This window comes from Hevea brasiliensis, chromosome 3 (genome assembly GCF_030052815.1).
Source record: "Hevea brasiliensis isolate MT/VB/25A 57/8 chromosome 3, ASM3005281v1, whole genome shotgun sequence".
In the NCBI taxonomy this organism is placed as follows: Eukaryota; Viridiplantae; Streptophyta; class Magnoliopsida; order Malpighiales; family Euphorbiaceae; genus Hevea; species Hevea brasiliensis.
In genome coordinates, this window is record NC_079495.1 from 100231382 (window position 1) to 100250956 (window position 19575).

The 19575-nt window shown below is 32.8% G+C and overlaps 2 protein-coding genes across 3 annotated transcripts; one reads left to right on the forward strand and one right to left on the reverse strand.

Moving 5' to 3' along the window:
• Positions 1 to 5561: 5561 nt before the first annotated feature.
• On the reverse strand, positions 5562 to 16352 carry LOC110652832 (uncharacterized protein At5g01610). 2 transcript variants are annotated; one of them, XM_058144173.1, is made up of 3 exons: positions 16221 to 16352; positions 7118 to 7172; positions 5562 to 6129 (listed from the first exon to the last, which is right to left on the reverse strand). In XM_058144173.1, the coding sequence occupies exons 1-3, from the start codon at positions 16236 to 16238 to the stop codon at positions 5759 to 5761; spliced, it is 444 nt and encodes a 147-aa protein (XP_058000156.1). In that variant the 5' UTR covers positions 16239 to 16352; the 3' UTR covers positions 5562 to 5758. The 2 variants fall into 2 exon arrangements, with proteins under 2 accessions (XP_058000156.1, XP_021664140.1); XM_021808448.2 differs by lacking the exon at positions 16221 to 16352 and adding an exon at positions 8154 to 8369.
• A 1043-nt stretch (positions 16353 to 17395) lies between these two features.
• LOC110641625 (abscisic acid receptor PYL4) lies at positions 17396 to 18543 on the forward strand. The gene has a single exon (XM_021793411.2). The coding sequence runs from the start codon at positions 17623 to 17625 to the stop codon at positions 18265 to 18267; it is 645 nt and encodes a 214-aa protein (XP_021649103.1). The 5' UTR covers positions 17396 to 17622; the 3' UTR covers positions 18268 to 18543.
• The last annotated feature ends 1032 nt before the right edge of the window (positions 18544 to 19575 follow it).

A 19575-nucleotide genomic window follows, 5' to 3' on the forward strand; every position in this document is an offset into this window, starting at 1 on the left:
GCCCATTTTGACTTTCGGGCTAGATTTCTCACAAACCGTGAATCCCATGAGAAAACCGAGAGTACCAGAGTGCTCCACTCGTCGAGAGCTTCGCGGCGACATAAATTTCAAATTTTTCTGACACCGTTTTTCGGTGGGTCCCACGAAACTTCGCAGTGTCTTTTCGAGCATTAAATGAGCTTAGAAAATTCTGAAAAATTTATGTACTAACCCCTGTGTTGTGGGCTTCATGTAGGTATCCTCAATTCGCGGAAATTCGGCGATTGGCCAAGTGCAAATTTGGGCCGCATGGACTGCATCTTGGAAAAGTCTCTGAATTGGACCAAGGTTTTGGCTACCCCCCCATTGTCAGACGTCCCGAGCGCGTCCCCAAAGTCGGAATCGGCAAAGGTAAACCCAAACCTTATTTTTTCATAATTTTCTAGTGCTTAACTAGGATTAAAAATCCATAAAATATTCGTGGTAGCTCAGAAAATTATGATTCTTTTTGCAATAGCCTAGTAATATTGCTAAGGACCGCGGGGCAAAGTTTTAGAATTTTTAGAGCTTGTTTGGGTAGTTTTTGCAAAAATGATCAATTATAATGACTAAATTGAAATTTTACATATTGTGATGGATGACTGATTTGATGGGCGGGAGAGTGTGTGATGTGATTGAATTGTGGATATATGAGTTGCGAATATAGATGTGTGTTTTTAGCCCTTTTGCAGGTTGGGTAGGTCCTAGGTATAAGGGAGACTCTGCCGGATTTTCGGCACGACTTAGGATGTATTTGGTCTTTTCTTGATTGTATCGAGTCATTTATATTAAAAATTGTAATGTAATTGTCAGGTGAGCCGGGACAGCCTTCTTCCTCCGCCCAGCCGCCTCAGTGACCACCGTCAAGTTTGTGAGTAAAATATTAATTTTAACTGTAATTTCGATATTATTATATGTTCAAGCATGCCCATGCATCACTTATATGCATATATTTATGTAGTTAAACTCTAGGCACGATTTATGTTGCATTGATAACTGTTAAAGTGCCATGGATGTTATTGTGGTAATTTGGAGCAGTGTGCGTGCGTTGGCATGCGTGTGATGTGGTGTGGACTATGGATAGGACGGGTAGTCACGGCTTGAGTTCTTCGCTGGGACACGATCCTTCGAGGGGTAGTCACGGCTTGAGTTATTCGCTGGGACCCTCGATTTGGTTTATTAAGCGAAAGTCCGGCTTGAGTTCTTCGCTGGCACCAGGTTGGATTTAAGAGAGCTGTATAGGGGATCAGCTCCCATATATTATGACTGATACTACAGGGTGTGTGAGTGCTCCAAATTACCTTTTTGATGTTATGATGTGAAAATGTTGTTGATGTTGCATTTCACTCTACAGGGTGCATTAGTTTTAGATAGTTATAGAGATTATGGTTAAAATTGATATTTTACTCTCTGAGTCGAACGCTCACTCCTGTTCAATATTTTTTCAGGCCACAGGAGGATATTTTTGAGATTAACCTGCTTTCTTCCTCGCAGGTCGATTATTAACGTTTGTATAAACTTGTTAAATCTTAAAATTTCCGCATGTGTTAGAAATGTTTATTTGATTTGGGTCTGTAAACTAAATTATTATTTTGAACCTGTAAACTTATATTCTATGCATGTTTGATGGATTGGATGAGGGAGTTGAGCTCCCATTTATTTTTATGTTGATGCGTATGTGGAGGGTGAGCTGAGCTCCCCAATTGAGTATTTACTGTGTTTATAGGTCGGGTGAGTCATAAACTCCCCGTTGGTAGGTCCATTTTATGGCCGGACTCTATCCAGTTGATTTCTTGATATTGGGCCCAAATGGGCCTTAGAGTTTAGTTAAGTGAATAGTTGAGCTTACTACAGGCCTCGGGGGCTTTAGGCTGGCCCAGGTCCTAGTGCCGGTCCGGCCCATAGGTTGGGTCGTGACATTAAGCTTTATATTAGACATTTTTTTTACTCATTTTGAACTTAATTTTATTTATATTTTCTATTTTAACTTTAATTTGATATCTAATAATAATTAATTAAAAAATAAATTATTCAATTTAATTTAATTAATTTTTTAAAAATCAAACTAAACCAAATAAATCGAATTTCTTAAAATTAAAAATGAATCAAACTGAATTACAGAAAAAATTACACTAAATTTTGAAATTAAATTGGTTTGATGAATTTTTTTTATTTAAATTGAATTCTGCTTAAGGTCGTGTATAGTTCTTGGTTTTAAACTGAACAAAAAAACTGTATTGAACTGAATTTATTTTGATGCTTTAGTTCGATTTTGGTTTTTCACTAATAATCGAACCACCAGAATCATACCAAAATCGAACCAGAACTGAATTGAGAACTAAAGTGATATATATGTTTTTCTATAATTTTTTTAGATATATTATATACATTTTCAATATAATTATATATGTGTTATAATTATGAACTAAATACATCCTAATATTATATTTCAGTTCTCGACTATTTTAATAATTTTAATTATAAATATATTAAATTACTTTACAATTCTTAATTATAAGTGTACTAATATACTATATATATGCTTAATTTATAATTATATTTTCATCTTATAATTAAATGTTTCATAATAAATAAATAGATAACAGGTATGTTATATAATATATTTTTACTACTATATGCCTAATCTTATATTATATATATGCCTTAAAGTTAAAAGTTTATATAATTTAAAAAAGTTAAAAAATATATTATATGATATAGTATGTATTAATAACATATTTTAGTTCTTAAATACTAATTTAAATAAAAATTTTCATGGAAATAATGGTATAAAATTGTTTCAAGAGTCGTGAATCATATTAAATCGAACCTGTATCAAAGAATTGAAAATCATATTAAACTGAAATCAAAATAATAAAAAATCGAACAAAAATCATACTAAAATTTCGATTCGATTCTAATTCCCAAGTAAATTCTGAACCGAAACCAAAACCGCATACCTTTACTGCTTACCCCTAATTTAATCTTAATAAGAATTAGTTGCAGATTTTTTAGTCTTAGACATCTTGGGTTATACATGAATGTGGAGACAGTTTCATAATAAAATTCTATTGTGACTGAGATTTGCCTAGTCCTGAATTGAGTGCTACCTTGAAGTTCGCTTTCTCGACATCCAGAATCAACTCTGATTTCTCATATGTTATAAATATATTATTAATTAACTTCATAGGTTAATTTATTTTAATTTTCATAATAAATGATAACAGCTTATTCTATCAAAAAAATGAAATATTCTTCAATATTTGATTGGAAAAAAAATATCACCAACTTAATTTGAATTCTAAATATAAAATTAATGAAATTATCGATCGTGGTGAATCAACAGTTTTGAATTGTTGATGCCTAATTATTGAAGCAAAGGAATTAATTTACCACTAACAGACACCAGTGTAGAACTATAGAGATAAGGATTATTGAAGAGGAGGGGACCCTTCTCCTCAAATCAGACAATCACTTCATTGTCAATATGCTGCTTTTTCTAACGTAGAAGATGCTCTTCATCGAGAGGCTTGTGGATACCACGATCAATTTCTTATTGATTTGTGACATTGGTGAGGCTGCAATGTGTCACGGGCTCATTACCCTATCCCCAAAAGATAGGTCTCATGGGGTGTGCAGCACACTCGCTTATATGCCCTAATAACACCTCTTATTTGATTGATGTGGAACGAGTGTAACATTCTCCTCCACTCAAGCTCGTGACACCCACCCTACCTACCTCGGCTTCATTGAGGTGCTTGGCGTGAGGTCGGATCATTACGAGGTTGTCTCTGATACTACTTGTCACGGGGTCATTATTCTCTCTTCAAAAGATACATTTGATGGGATGTGCAGTACACCCGCTTATATGTCCCAAGAACCCCTCTTATTTAATCAATGTGAGACAAGCATAACAATTGTGTTCGACATGTCATGTCAGTATATACTATATCCAACACTGTCTCTGGTTATTGGATTACTAGTTTCATCATTGTATTTGCTCCAATGTCAATTTTGAATCTTTTCTTAATGTATTTATGTATAAAAACCATGAAAACACCTTCCTTCCATAATCTCTCCCACTTGATGATTCCTTTCTAATATTCCATTTTTAAGCTTGAGTGTCGCTTTCTCATTCCAAAATCTTAAATTTCTCTTCCCATAATAAGAGAACTTCTGTATATGGCGATGCACCCATTCCCATCCCTCGTAGGACTACGGTTATTTATGAACGGGCAGAAGTAGAAATTCATGATTGGGATAAAAATAAATAGTAAAAAAAATTAAATGAAATTTTGATACAAATACATGGATTAAAATAAAATATACAATATCATGAGATCAAGTTTAGATGATATAAAAAAAAAAAAAATTTACAGAAAAGTGCATAGACTGAAAAAAAAATATTGAAGAAATAAATAGTAATTTTTAAAAAATATATTACAATTTACAGGCAAAAAATTTTTTAGAGGGAGAAACAGTATAAACATATAGTTTATAAGTATCAAAATGAAAAAATTATTTTCTGCAACTTATCTTTTTTTAGCTATAATTCAATTTATAAATTCAAAAAATATTACAGATAAATAAGTAAATTTATTTTTAAACCAAGACAAACACTTCCTCGATCTGAATCAAATTTGGCACTATTATTATTACGTTAAGCTTAAAATTATTAATGACTATAAAAAATTGTGAAACATCAATTAAGTTAAGCCTAATTAGTAAGTATTATCAGAAAAAAAAAGAAAAGTATTATTTTTGCAATATTGTTGATTGGTGATGGTTATTATCATTGTTATTATTTTGATACTGGGGTTTGTGGTTTTCATTGATTTTCTAGTAGCTCAACTGCGGATGTGATTAAGACTATAGTTAACAAAGATGGATACCATAGGCATAAGAGAGGATAGATCCCCAGGATGCTCTTCCATGCTCTGGTCCACCTATGAAGCCTCAAAAAACTTCTTTAAACCACTCGATGATAACTGAGGAATTTGCTTATTTATTGCAGCTGCGTCTAAAACTGGCTGAAATTGCATCCCATCTGTAAGCATCATTTTGCTCATATCTTACCATAAATTCATTCTAAAAGGTGCTGGTAAGGTTATATGCCAAAAAGACCAAAAAAAAAATGTCATTACAACCGGCGAAACAAGAGAGGCCTTAACAAAAGCAATTATTTTAGTGTTTCTTGTTACACATCCATTGAGAAAGTAATTATTTTGGCATGCAAAAGAGTGTGTACCACTCCACAAAATATCTCTATCGTTGCCTAGGTCCTGCTATTAGTCTTACTAATTTGTAAGAAAATCATACACAAAGAATTATAGTTTCCGGTTCTAAGGAATCATTTTTCACTGGTTCCAAATTTCGATAATATCCTCTCATCTGCAAAGTTGCAGTATAAACGTCATCTTAAATTAAACAAACGCTTGGTGCAAAATTGACTAATGCCAGCCAAATATCACTTTGCTTGCTCCTTTGTCTCAAATAACTGGATGAGAAAATTTTGTTTAGCAAAATGTAAATGAATTCGCTCCTTGGTAATCTATTTGCGTGATCTAATATCAATATAAAGGAATTCACTGTATCACAAATACTTCCATAGGAACTAAGAAATTCAGTTTTAAATCAGTCATGGTACTCATACAATGAGAAATGCATGCAAAAGGATCCAGAAGGAATAACAAAGGAGTTATTCACAGCATCATCGTACCTAAGAAACATCTTGACCACTTTAGAATTTGTCTACGCTCACTCCATCTCTAAGTACCTCGTATGCCTCTCTACTCCTGGTTTTCTTCATCCCAGCTGTGAAATGGAGCTTTGATCCATCAGAAGTGATACATGTCACTTTAACCCAAATCATCACCTTAGTCTTAATCCCCTCTACATCAGCCAGTTTTCCTTTCTCCAAATACCCGGTTACAGTGGCGGAGAAACGCAAGACAGATGAATCCTTGTAGCCCACTTCACAGATTGAGGGAATAAAGACAGTAAGCTTTCCTGTCTCCTCATTAAACTCATAGTTGGTTGCATCTCGAGGGAAGATTCCTACAGCCAAGTCATACTCCTTAAGCAGTTCCGGCAATGGCTTTTGCATTTTTCCTGTGCACCAAATGTTATTTCATCATATAAATGCTAAAGCTACCTCAGAATGATTTTTATAGATAACCTCCAAATCAATACACCAATTAAACATGGGAGATGAAAACCTAACCATAACACTATGAATGAGGCTGTAGACTAGAATGGCAATTTATTCAAAGAAACTTCGGTGTCACCCAAGTAGGTCACTGGACATTTCCCAAACTAAGGCCAGATTAAAGCCAAATGACAGCACAGTCTGACCTTCAGCCAGTAGCAAATAGTTATTTCCACGATGTCAAAAGCACCTATGCTTTAAGCCTAGTTGGCTATCATCCTTCCTTGGGATCGGTGAGTTTGGCAACTCAAATCCCCCCAACTACTTAGTTAGCAAATACTCTTGATCTTATATATGAATTATATTTCCAATACTGCTTGACCTATTGAAAGTTGTAACTAGGAATTGTCTGTTTGCTATAGCTAGGCTTCTAAATACTGATTGTGTATGTACTGGATACTATTGACCAAAAAAAAAAGAAAAGAATGATATCAAATCTAATGAATATTGAAGTAACTGAAATGTTTTTTCTACAGGCATGAACAGCTTTCAAATCGGGTTGAAAAAGAGAAGCCCATAAATTGCAGATTTATAAAATCTGACATCTGAAGCACAATATATGCAAGGCCAAATTGAACTTGGTTAACGTCCCCAATGGATGAACTTACCGAAAAAAATAATTCCAAAGGTAATCCAATTAAAATCAGTAAGGAACAGCATACTCCTATATTTGACGTCAGGGTTATTATAAAAACTTGAAACTACAGCACAGTCTTATGAGCACAAAAGTAGCACATAAAAATTAAAGCATCACATTTGAGAGTTGTACATGGCAATAAGATTATGTAGTTTAGAAATGGAGACTAACATAATACACAAGGCAGAAAAGTGCAATGTCACGGGGGAAAAACAAGAGCAAGAAGAAGAAAGCAAAAATGAAAATTAACCAACCTTTTATTTTGTTGACTAACCATTTGGCTCCTCCTTCAATACTGCTCGACATTGACTGTTTAACAGGGGAAAAACGTCAGTATGAAAATTGTGCTAACCGCTGATGCAACAGTAGCAGGGCACATAAGCATGAGCAAATATACAAAAGGAAATAAGTTTATGTGCATAAGCAGCATTATCAAGAATAAAAACTAAATAAAAAAAGGTGGAATTCTCAAATGTTTGACTTCAACTTGAAAAGAGATCATACTCCATATGAATTTTCATAACATTGTAAATAATTCCAAAACAAACACATCATCTCATTTTCCAACTTCCAATCATAATTTCTACTCAAAATTTCAATTTCTTGATATGGAAGTATAATCACACCATTAAACATCACAATTAAAGAAGTCGCAAGTTTAATAGTATTTAGGACAGTGAACTAGGCCACGAGATTCTATTTCTTTCTTGGTTCATGAGCGTAAATTTATATTTCTGCTCTACTATCTTCCACCATTTTACACCATTAAAAAGTACACTCAATTTCTTCAACATTAATTTAAAGTATTCTGAGCAATTATTTATCACCAACCTCCAGCATTACCACAAGTTCAACTATTTAGGTATCATATTCCTAATCACCAAGTCGCAATTGATAAGCAGCTCCATGAAATCAAAAAAGCTTCAATTTGCATTAAAAGCTCATTTTAGATTCGATTTAACAGAGAACAAAAGCCATTTCTAGATGTTTCCAAACAAAACCCAATTTTGTACGTTCCAGTAATTTTAGAATCTACTACCGGTTATCACAAGTCACAAATTTTCCAAAAATCATCTTAATTCCGACACTATATATAGCAATTATTGCCACGAATGATGAAAAATTAGAGCATTGACATTTCTGGAAAAGAAAAATCCCTAATACAATCAACAATTAATCAAAGCAAAAGGGAACGAAGGCGATTACGAGTAGATGGAAGTTATACATGAAATTAAAAAGTGGATTAAAGAGGAGGGATTGAAATTGGAGAGAAATGGAAGGGAAACGAACGTTAATGTCGTCGCCGACAGAATTGAGCTCCTTGTTGGCCTTCTGGCCCAACCAATAGGAACCAACCTTGTTCAGTATCTGATCCATGTATGCAGCGCTCTCTCTCAAATCCTCGATTGAACAACTGGTTTAACTATCTTGAAAATTTCTCTCTTTTTTTTTTTTTTTAATCTCGAATGAGGTAGATCTAATTCCAAAGCAAGGTCTTTTTATTTTTTCAAGAGACAGAATGATGTTCATTGATTTAATCTACCAACAAAAGAAAAAAAAGGGCCATTACATATATGGGCCTCCAGCAAAACGGCAAGAATAACTAAAAAGCCCAGCAACAAGCTCAGATTACAGCAAAGCCCTTAAAATAAGAGCCCTATGACAGGCCATCAAAGAAACAACCTAAGCCCAAGAGTACTCAGCCGAACATCAATAGTGCTGCATCTGAGCTCTAACACACAAGAAACCATAGATGCAATAATAGTAGCACCCAATCCTATGCAGGCCGCCACCCCGTCCAACACTTCTGTTTGTATAGGCTGAGAAAATGATAAGAGAGAATAAAGAGAGGGAAGAGCTTAGGTTTACAATGAAAAAAATTTTATATTTAAAAAAAGGTAAAATAATAATTCACTTACCATTTCTTTTCTTTATTTACTCCTTATTCACTTTTATTCAAATAGATTGAGATAACAACACCTTAATTCGAAGATACCAACAAACTCAAATCTTCAACGATGGACCCAAACATGTCGGAAGCTTAAGCCTTAGAAACAACTATAAGAACCACAGGCAGCCTTGGAGGGGATGGTGGCAGAGCCCCACAGCTTCTCATTCTCATATAGCTTGGAGGATTTGTCGTCGGATCCTGAGTCTACACAAAGGTCCCAGAGATGCCACCATAAAAAACCAGCAAGAACCCTCCATTGAGCCTCACACAAAATCTAGGCAACAAGGAGCGTAAACAACCTAAGATTACCAGAAACCACCCTCACCATCAACAACTTTATTTGCAAATCCACGAAAAAGCTACTCAAAGTTTATTTACACCCTAACCAGGTGGTTGGGGGAGGGGTTGGTGGTGAGAAATCAACAGCCAGGCTGGGACGTAGCCCCCCTATCTATAGGGGAATGGGAAGCCTCAACTGGAGGCAGGAAGAAGACGTAGAGTCTTAGATAGAAGAAAACCCACAGAGAGAATCTTCTCTATGAATTTTCAATTAATGTCTGCGATTAATCTCAATGACTCAATCTGTGAGGAATTTACTCCCTCCCTCAAGAAAATAATAAATTTCTCTTTCCGGATAAAGAGGGACAGGTCCTCGCATACTAATATGTAATTTATTTTATTTTTATATAAATGTAATTAAAAAAAAGTAGCTCTCCCTTTAACAAAATGAATTAACAATAATCTATTTAATAATAATAATAATAATAATAATCAAATGCAAGCATGGTAAATTATAAAAAGCAAATTTATGATAAAAGATGGTGTAATTGTAATCACAACAATTATTAATAATTACATCACACATGAAAAAAGCGAATATAAATTGAGAGTATCATAGAAAAGGTAGGAGTGGTGCCAATTGAAGATAAGTTGAGAGAAGGGAAATTGAGGTGGTTTGGTCATGTGAGTATAGAGTATATGGCAGGCTAGAGAGAGAAGAGAGAAAGAGATAGAGGATAGAAAAAAAAAAAAAAAAAAAAAAAAAATTAACTTGGAGAAGAGAGTATAGTACAACATTTTTTATTACATTTTTTGAATGAAAAAAAAAAACATTAAAAAAAAAAAAAAATAAACTATATTTTAATTTTTTTTTTATTTTTGAATAGTTTGAGTTGAGTCGAGTTGTACATCACACATGAAAAAAATCATTAATACCCTTATCTTTTGAATTATTTTCATCAATAATTTTCTATCATTAACTCTCTCTCTCTATATATATATATCCCATTGGAAGTGAATCGATAATTTTCAACTTCTTTTAAAAAAAAATCATTTTCCATTTGTGGAAGACCATTTTTCAGGTTCAAAACTTGATGCACAAACTGATATACATGTGTATATATAAATATATATAAACGGAAAATTATTATTTAATGAAATTTATATATTTAATATATTAATCTTATTATATATTTTATCGACTCTAATTTTTTAGGATAAATACTTAGTTGAGTTAAATTAATCTCATTATATATTTTGTGTTTTAAATTTATAATAAATCAGATTTAGAAAACAAAAATTCTATATAAATAAGTTATTAATACAACAGTTGAGGAGCCCTAAACTAACTAAAATACAACATACTCTATGCAACATTTAAGCCTATTCATCACATTATTAGGCTAATACGAAATCTTGAAATTTGCCTTATGTTAACTCTGTTTACAATATCAGAGCCATAGGATTCTTGAAGACTAATATGCTTCGCTTAGTTTACTCTCGCTGTATATAATTTAATTTTTTTTGCAATGGCTCGGGTGGAGGAAGGAGTTTTAGAGAGGAATCATGATGGCAGGTTCAGAACGATAATGCGTGGTAATCCAATGACTCTACAAATTAAGCTCAAACCAGCACGCACCCACCCTGGAATGTTTGCACTTTTCATAACCCTTTAACCTAAAACCAAGATTTTTACTTGTAGTTTTTCTCTTGGACTCTTTGAATAATTTTTCCATTTATTTGAAAAATAAAATTGTTGAAAATTTTGGACTTTGGAGCGTCAGATTCAATAGAGAACTGCAATATTCTTTGCGTCTTAACCCATGCAAGGTTAGAATGAAACGGCAAGAATTATTTGAAGCGCTTATATATCTCTCTCTTTCTTTCTTTTTTTTTTTTTTTTTAAGAATTTCTTTCGAAAATACGTACGAATTCATAATAAATGAGGAGTAATAATAATAAAGATAAATAAATATGGTTTATTCACTATTAAGAAGTACTAGGTTAGTTTTATTTTTATACATGGTTATAGATAGAGGTAGCTTGACCTTGAGATGGTGTTGTCCATGGTCACAAATATTTTTAATATCATGTGGAAGGAAGCCGGTGATATTAGGGAATATTTTAGACGATAGACAATAGAAGAAAAAAAAATCTTAATAAATTGAGCTTAAAAAAATATTTTTCATATTTTTAATATTTAAAATATTTTAAAAAATAATCAATAAAAAATATTTTTATTTAAAAAAATAAATTATTATTTATTTTCTAAATTTTAATAATTTTATTAAAATATGAAAATATTTGTGTGTATACAATATAAATACATACTTTTAGGTTAACATTGCGATCAACAACAGAAAATATTTTGAATGAAAATATTATTTAAGAAAATATTTTTTATAAAAATAATTTTCATATATAAATTATTTTGTGTGAAACAAATAAAGCCTTAGAATTAAAATTAGCACTTAACAAATAATTATATACATACTAGTACTTACCTAAATTAATAATTATATCATAACTTGTTTGACTTTTAATCTAATAGCTGAAAGCAAATTACTCACTTGATAGATCAGGTTTGAATCTTTACTCCCACAATCTACTTATTAAAAAATGTAATTTTTATATAACATTATTAGTAAAAAATGTAAAAGTTAAATTTAAATTTAAACTTCTCTTTTTTAAATTTTGATATATACAATCATAATGAAACTTATATTGAGTGATAACTTTTGTTTTATATTTATATTAAGATTAAAGGAAAAAAAAATTTTAAGTGTGGAATTTTTTAATTTTAAATTAATGAGAATTTATTATTATAATAAAAACTACAGAAAAAAAGTGGATTCAGCTTTTTCTCTAAAAAGGGAGAAAAAAATTCTGCTATATCCATAAGCAAATGTTGGACTTTTTAGATTGGGATATTTGGAGTAGCAGCTTGACAATATAATAATTGTAATAATAAGGGAAAAATATAGAAAATATCATGTGATTTCATGGTTTGATATATGAAATAGCGTGATTTAATCTTTATTAAATTGATTTTCTATATTTTTTTTGTTAATAAATATGATTTAAATCATTAGTTACTATTAAATGATACAGATGTGGAGATATATAATAAATACAGTACTTACGTAATGCATGTGTGGTATTTATGTAGCAAATATGTGTCGCCATATCAATGCTACTTATTCATTATGTCAACATTATTTAATAATAACAAGAATTGTACATGATTTTTTGGAAATTAAACTAAACCGAAGAACTATAACATGCTGAAGTTTTTTTCATATTTTAATTTGGTTTTGCTTCTTCACTAAAAAAAAAATGAGGACCATACTGAAATCTAACCAAAACTAAACTGATAACTAAATTTAACATATGTTATCTATGTTTTTTTACATTTATTATATAATTTCAATACAATTATATTTATATATGTATATATAATTATAAACTAAATATAATCTAATATTATACTTTATTTATCTATATTTTTTAATAATTTTAGTTGTAAATATATTAAATTATTTTATAATTATTAATTATAAATGTACTATCATACTATATATATGTTAATTCTTAATTATATTTGTATCTTATAATTAAATATTATATAATTAATAAATAATTAAAATATATATTATATGATATATTTATACTATTATATTATATAATGTATTTAATCTTAAATTATATATATATATATATATATATATATTATAATTAAAAATATATATAATTTAAAAATAACTAAAAAATATATTATATACATATATATTACCTATTAATAATTTAATCTAAAATTTAAATATTAATTTAAGTGTAGTTTTTTAAGAAAATAATTATAGAAAATTATTTTCAACTCAACTCAACTAAGCCTTTATCCAAAAAATTTGGGGTTGGCTATATGGATTCGCTTTCTTCACTCTGAACGATTTTGGGTTAAATCCTCAGAAATGTGTAATGCTTCTAGGTCATGTTGTACTACTCTACTACAAGTCAATTTAGGTCTACCCCTTTTTTTCTTTCTATCCTCTAATCTAATGTGCTCTACTTGTCTAACTGGAGCCTCCGTATGTCTACGCTTTACATGACCAAACCACCTCAATCTCCCTTCTCTCAACTTATCTTCAATTGACACCACTCCTACCTTTTCTCTAATGCTCTAATTATGGACTTTATCTAGTCTAGTATAGCCACTCATCCACCTTAACATTCTCATTTCTGCAACTCTTATCTTAGATGCATTCAACTCTTTCAGTGCCCAACACTCATTACCATATAACATAGCCGGTCGTATGGCTGTATGGTAAAATTTTCCTTTCAATTTATTAGGAATCTTACGATCACATAAAACTCCCGTGGCACTTCTCCACTTCAACCATCCGGCTTTAATTCTATGATTAACATCCTCCTCACATCCCCCATCTACTTGAAGGACTGAGCCTAGATATTTAAAGTGATTACTTTGGGGCAGTATCACTCCATTCAAACTAACTCCTTCCCTATCACCGCTTGACCTTTCTTGACCGTTTGACTTGCAATGCATGTATTCTGTTTTCGTTCTACTTAACTTAAAACCCATTGACTCTAGAGTACTTCTCCAAAGTTCTAGCTTTCTATTGACTCCTTCTCGTGTCTTATCTATCAGAACAATATCATCCGCAAACATCATGCACCAAGGAATACTCTCTTGTATATGTTTCGTCAGTTCATCTAAAACTAATGTAAAAAGGTAAGTGCTTATGGCTGATCCTTGGTGTAATCCAATTGAGATCGAAAAATCTCTTGTGTCCCCTCCCCTGCGCAGCGCATAAGTCCCCTCCCAAGTTGCTCCTTCATACATATCTTTCAATACTTGTATGTACCTAATAGATACCCTCTTGTGTTCTAACACATTCCATAAGACCTCTCTTGAAACATTATCATAAGCCTTCTCCAAATCAATAAAAACCATGCGTAGATCTTTCTTCACATCTCTATATTTCTCCATCAAGCTTCTAATGAGAAAGATCGCTATATTTCTCCATCATGCACCTAACTTGATTGAGATCTTGACATTTCCTTTCTCTCCTCCTTGCTAATCTATAAATATCTTTCTCCCCTTCTTTAGTTTCAAGTTTCTCATATAACTTTTCAAAGGCACATGCTTCACATGCTCTTTGCTGACTAACTGCCATTTTTGCCTCTTTATTTGATATCTTGTCTTTGTTGTACTGTTATATGCCTCATTATTATCACATTTAGGTAATTTCTTATACCATTCCTTTTTTCTTCACTTTTACTTCCACGCTTCCTCATTCCACCACCATCTCTCTTTTGAGGGTGGTCCCTGTCCTTTAGACTCTCCAAGTACTTTTCTAGCTACTTGTCTAATCTTTGATGCCATTTGTATCCACATATCATTAGCTTCCATATCCAGCTTCCATACTTCGGACTCGAGAAGCTCATTTTTGAACTTCCCTTGCTTTACTCCTTTGAACTCCCACCACTTTGTTCGAGCTACACTATTTCTTCTGACCTTACTTGAATTATTCCTAAACTTGACATCCAAGACCACCAACCGATGTTGACTTGTTAAAGCCTCTCCTAGAATGACCTTGCAATCCTTGCATAGAGCTCTATTTGTCTTCCTAGTTAAGAGGAAGTCGATTTGGCTTCTATGTTGCCCACTTTTGAAAGTCACTAAATGTGACTCTCTTTTTATAAAGTAGGTATTTGCTAGTATTAGGTCGTATGCTATAACAAAATCCAGGATGCTTTTTCCCTCCTCATTTCAACTGCCAAAACCAATACCTCCATGAATATTCTCATAACCTTGTCTGTCATTTCCTACATGCCCATTCAAATCTCCACCAATGAAAACATTCTCTTCATTCGGTATGCTTTGCATTAAATCATCCATAGCTTCCCAAAACCTTTGTTTACTCTCACTGTCTAGTCCTATTTATGGGCCATAAGCACTAACTATATTTATTGTTTCTCCTTCTAGTACTAGCTTTACTAGTATAATTCTATCTCCTACTCTTTTCATAGCTATTGCTGCGTCTTTCAATGTCCTGTCTATGATTATGCTCACTCCGTTCTTATTTCTCTCCTTTCCGGTAAACCACAATTTGTACCCTGAATTACCCACTTCCTTACTTTTCTCTCCTACCCATTTAGTCTCCTGAATGCAAGCAATATTCACCCTTCTCCTTTCCAAGGTATCCACAAGCTCCATTAATTTTCCTGTGAGTGATCCAACATTCCAAGTACCAACCCTGATCCTCCTCCTATCCTGCTCCTTCCTAATTGGTCTCCTTCTATGATATCTTCTATTGTTTTCTATGTCTATCTTGTGTTCTGTTCCACTCTCTGTTCTACTATCTTTCCTATGAACTAACTTTTTTACCCACCACGTCCATGTGTGAGACTTCTGCTTATACCACAACACTGCGTCGGGCATGCGTCGTCCGATGGCGCGTGAGCCCTCACCACACTCACCACTTTCTTCTCTACACTCTGTGTGCGGTCGTTAGTAGAGGCGCGTAGGCGTCCGCCCCATGAAACTACTCTTTTTTACACACCCCCACCATGATGTGGAACCTCTCCTCACTTAACACACCACCACACGCGCGCTGGCGCCGCTTTCTCCCTTTCCGCCGCACCACACCACATTTCACTACACTACACCTCTCGCAGGCGCGTAGTTAGGAGTTAGACGAGCCCCAACTTATATCATTTGAATCCATATCATAGAGTGTGACGAAATTTTTACGTTTGTTTCACACTCACGCCCTCCTCTCCTCCTTTTCCAGCTTGGGGCTAAACTAAAAACTACTTAACTTAGTGAGTTAGAAAATTATTTTAAGAATCGAAAATCAAATCAAAATTGAAAAATAAAAAATTATATTAAATTAAAATTGAAATAATAAAAAATTAAATTAAAATTATATTAAAATTTCAGTTTAATTTTAATTCTTAATTAAATGCTAAATCAAACGGAAATCGCATGCTTCTATTTTTCCAAAAAATAATAATAAAAAGAAACAATTCATGGGAGAGTGGTGGATCTAATAAGAAGACCCAAAGGGCATAAAATGAACCCGGACCACCGATCAGAAGATTCGTACCTGTGGATCATGTGCCATGGGCTCCAACTTGTTCTTCTTTTTTATAATAATAATAATACTGCAACTGCAAGTGTTTGAAGAATAACAAGAAGAAGGCAATAAAAGAAGATAAAAGAATCACGTTCAAGATGCGAAAAGTTAAGATGCGAAAAGTTATAACGGAAAGGCAAAAGCAACACGGCGGGGCTAATTTCATTGGAAGAGAGACAATATTAGACGCATGCAGCTTATATTGGCTACTTGCTAATTTTATATTATTTATTTATTATTCCTTTAATTGATTTTCAGTCTTCAGTCATTACCTGGTTCAGTTTTCATTTTTAATGCTTATCCGATCCTTGGTCTTACGCCTCTGCATCCACTTGATCCTCCATTTGCTAGACTTTTTTCCCCATTCTCGCCCTCTCCTCTTCCCTGTTTTACACATATGCCACTGCCTTTTTCCTTTTGATTGACTTTAATGCCCCCATCATATAGCATTACTCGAATTGGTCTTTTGAACATGTGAACAGAAAAATAAATGTTGATTTTTTTTTTATTTGAGCATTGAAGTTCTCTCTCTATAAGTTAAATATCTAAATCTAAATTCTTATAAATCTAATTTATTATTGATGGTAATATTTTTTTTATAATTAATTTTAATTAATATTTAAATTTGAAACTTCACAATTTAAAAAATAATTTCAATATCATTAAATTAAAATTTATTAATATCAGTTAAGATAATATTTTTATTCATTGATTTTTTTAAAATCCTCTTTTAATTATAAAAATATGAAATTGAGATTTTGCTATGCTTTGAATTTTTGATATTTTATTTAATTGACTTGGGGCTAAATAATACTATAGTAATCGTTTGAATAGGGCAAAATAATAATAATAATAATAATAATAATAATAATAATAATAATAATAATAATAATAACGTGCGTTTGAATTTGTTTTTTCTAGCCAACGAAAGGCAACAAGTCAACAACTGTATTCATTATCCAATACGTTCAATTTCCCACGAGATAAAAGTAATAATAAAAATCATGCGTCATTCAGAAGGGTGTAATAGTAACTTAGAAAATTCAAAAGAAGGCTACTTTGGTAATTTCGGGACAAACTAGGGCCCCTTTTTATTTGGGTTACCTTGCATGAATTTTCATCAACCTTCTTCTGCTTTAGAAAATCCAAATCACCAGCCCACCCCTTCCCTCTCTCTCTCTGCAAAAGACATCAGTCGCTGCAAGTGCAAACAACACCACATTCACCTCTTCCAGGTCGAGTTGGAAAGTTGCTAACCCCAATCTCCAGAATATATATACATACGCTGACACAAATATACAGCACCAGAAGTTATTAAACCTCAACAAACACCTGAAACCCATCTCTCCCTGTACATCACCACCCGCACGAAATGCCTTCTAATCGTCCTAAATCCTCACTCCTGCAACATCGGATCAACACCACCCCAACTAACTCAACCATCGCTGCCACCACAGCCGCGTGCCAGAGGCGGAGGTCCCCTCTATCGTGCGCCACCCCTGTCCCAGAAACCGTCGCACGCTATCACAACCATGTTGTAGGCCCCAACCAGTGCTGCTCCGTCGAGGTACAGCAGATCGCTGCCCCTGTCTCCACTGTGTGGTCCGTAGTCAGACGATTCGATAACCCTCAAGCTTACAAGCACTTCGTGAAGAGCTGTCACGTTATCGTCGGGGATGGCGACGTGGGCACCCTCCGAGAGGTCCACGTAGTCTCCGGACTCCCTGCAGCTAACAGCACGGAGCGCCTGGAGATCCTGGACGACGAGCGCCACGTTATCAGCTTCAGCGTCGTTGGTGGGGACCATCGGCTCGCTAATTACAGATCGGTGACAACTCTCCACCCTTCTCTCGCGGGTAACGGCACCGTGGTGGTGGAGTCTTACGTGGTGGATATTCCTCCCGGCAACACGAAGGAGGACACGTGCGTGTTTGTGGACACCATCGTTCGGTGCAACCTGCAGTCACTGACTCAGATCGCCGAGAACTTGGCCGGAAGCAATAAATCATCATCGTGAGTCAAATAATATAATATAAATCATATATATAATCATCTTATAAATATGAAATATCATATATAGTAATGTTAAAGGTGAGTGGTCTTTGGTGATACACGGTCGTTTTTGTGAGTATCGGATGTGAGTTTGCCAATGAAACTTCAACAGCTAGTTCATCCTGTAATATTAGTGGTATTATTTATTGTAACTTTGAATTTATTTATTTATTTTTTTATCAATTTGTGAAGTAGTAGAAAATTCGTAATGAATTAATGATACTTACCATTATCTTTCTTAGAGGTATCTTAATATCTTATAATAAGTTTCACTAATTTCCGTCGTCATTACCGGCGGTGCTGAGATTGTTGTTTTTGATGGTATGGGAATAATTTAATTAAAAAAAAGGGAAATAAATGGTCTCGGTGACTTGGAAATCTGGGATTTTTTTCTCATGGCAACCGTAGGATTTGCCGGAGGTGTGACACCTTGTTTGGATAAGTGGAAAAGGGACGGTAAGAAAAAATAACAAGATGAAAATAAAGTTAAAAAGATATTTTCTTTTATTTTGATAGAAGAAGGAAGATAAGGAAGGGGAGGAAAATTTATTATATTGTTCTCTAGTTAGTTTTTTTGAATTTTGAGAGAAAATAAAAAGTTAAAGAATCAAAATAGCTTATTCTTTGTTATTTTTTATTTTTTATCTTTTATTTCTACTTATCAAAATATAATGAGAGAAAATAAGTGATGAAAAATAAAAAAAAAAATATTTTTCTTCATTTTTAATAATTTATTCGAGCAGAGTGTCAAGGTTAAGAGAAATTTTCATAGAGTTTAAACATAATTATGTTGAATTTATATATTTAATAAATAAATCTTACCGTATATCTTATGTCTTGATATTATAATAGATTAAATTTAAGTAAAAAAATCATAAATCATAGTGTTATTATAAAAAATTTAAATTTATATAGAAATAAATTTAATAATTATTATATTAAATATTTATATTTAAACTTATACATTCATTATATACATTTTAATTAATTTTATATAAATATTGATAATAATAATTTAAATTATTTTCATATGAAGTGGAGAACAAGCTCACATTTGGTTGAGAGCTTATAACAAATTTTGAGTTAAATATATATATAAAAATTTAATGTAATCATTAATAAATTTCGAGCTCTCCATAATCACACACAACAAGATTTGATCGCTGATCAGGTAAAATTTGTTTAAATAGCTTGTGACATATTGCCTTTATAGTCCCACAAGTTAAGGCGTCTCTGGCTAATGTCGGCAGCCGGAAAATGGTATCGTCGGCAA

What these genes read in the sequence shown, in the direction of transcription:
- LOC110652832 (XM_021808448.2), bottom strand. Translation starts at nt 8,240, where the DNA reads ATGGATCAGATACTGAACAAGGTTGGTTCCTATTGGTTGGGCCAGAAG. An exon ending in CTGTCGGCGACGACATTAAC is followed by an intron (nt 7,173 to 8,153) that starts GTTCGTTTCCCT and finishes CCTGTTAAACAG; the next exon opens with TCAATGTCGAGCAGTATTGA. An exon ending in GTTAGTCAACAAAATAAAAG is followed by an intron (nt 6,130 to 7,117) that starts GTTGGTTAATTT and finishes TTTGGTGCACAG; the next exon opens with GAAAAATGCAAAAGCCATTG.
- LOC110641625 (XM_021793411.2), top strand. Translation starts at nt 17,623, where the DNA reads ATGCCTTCTAATCGTCCTAAATCCTCACTCCTGCAACATCGGATCAAC.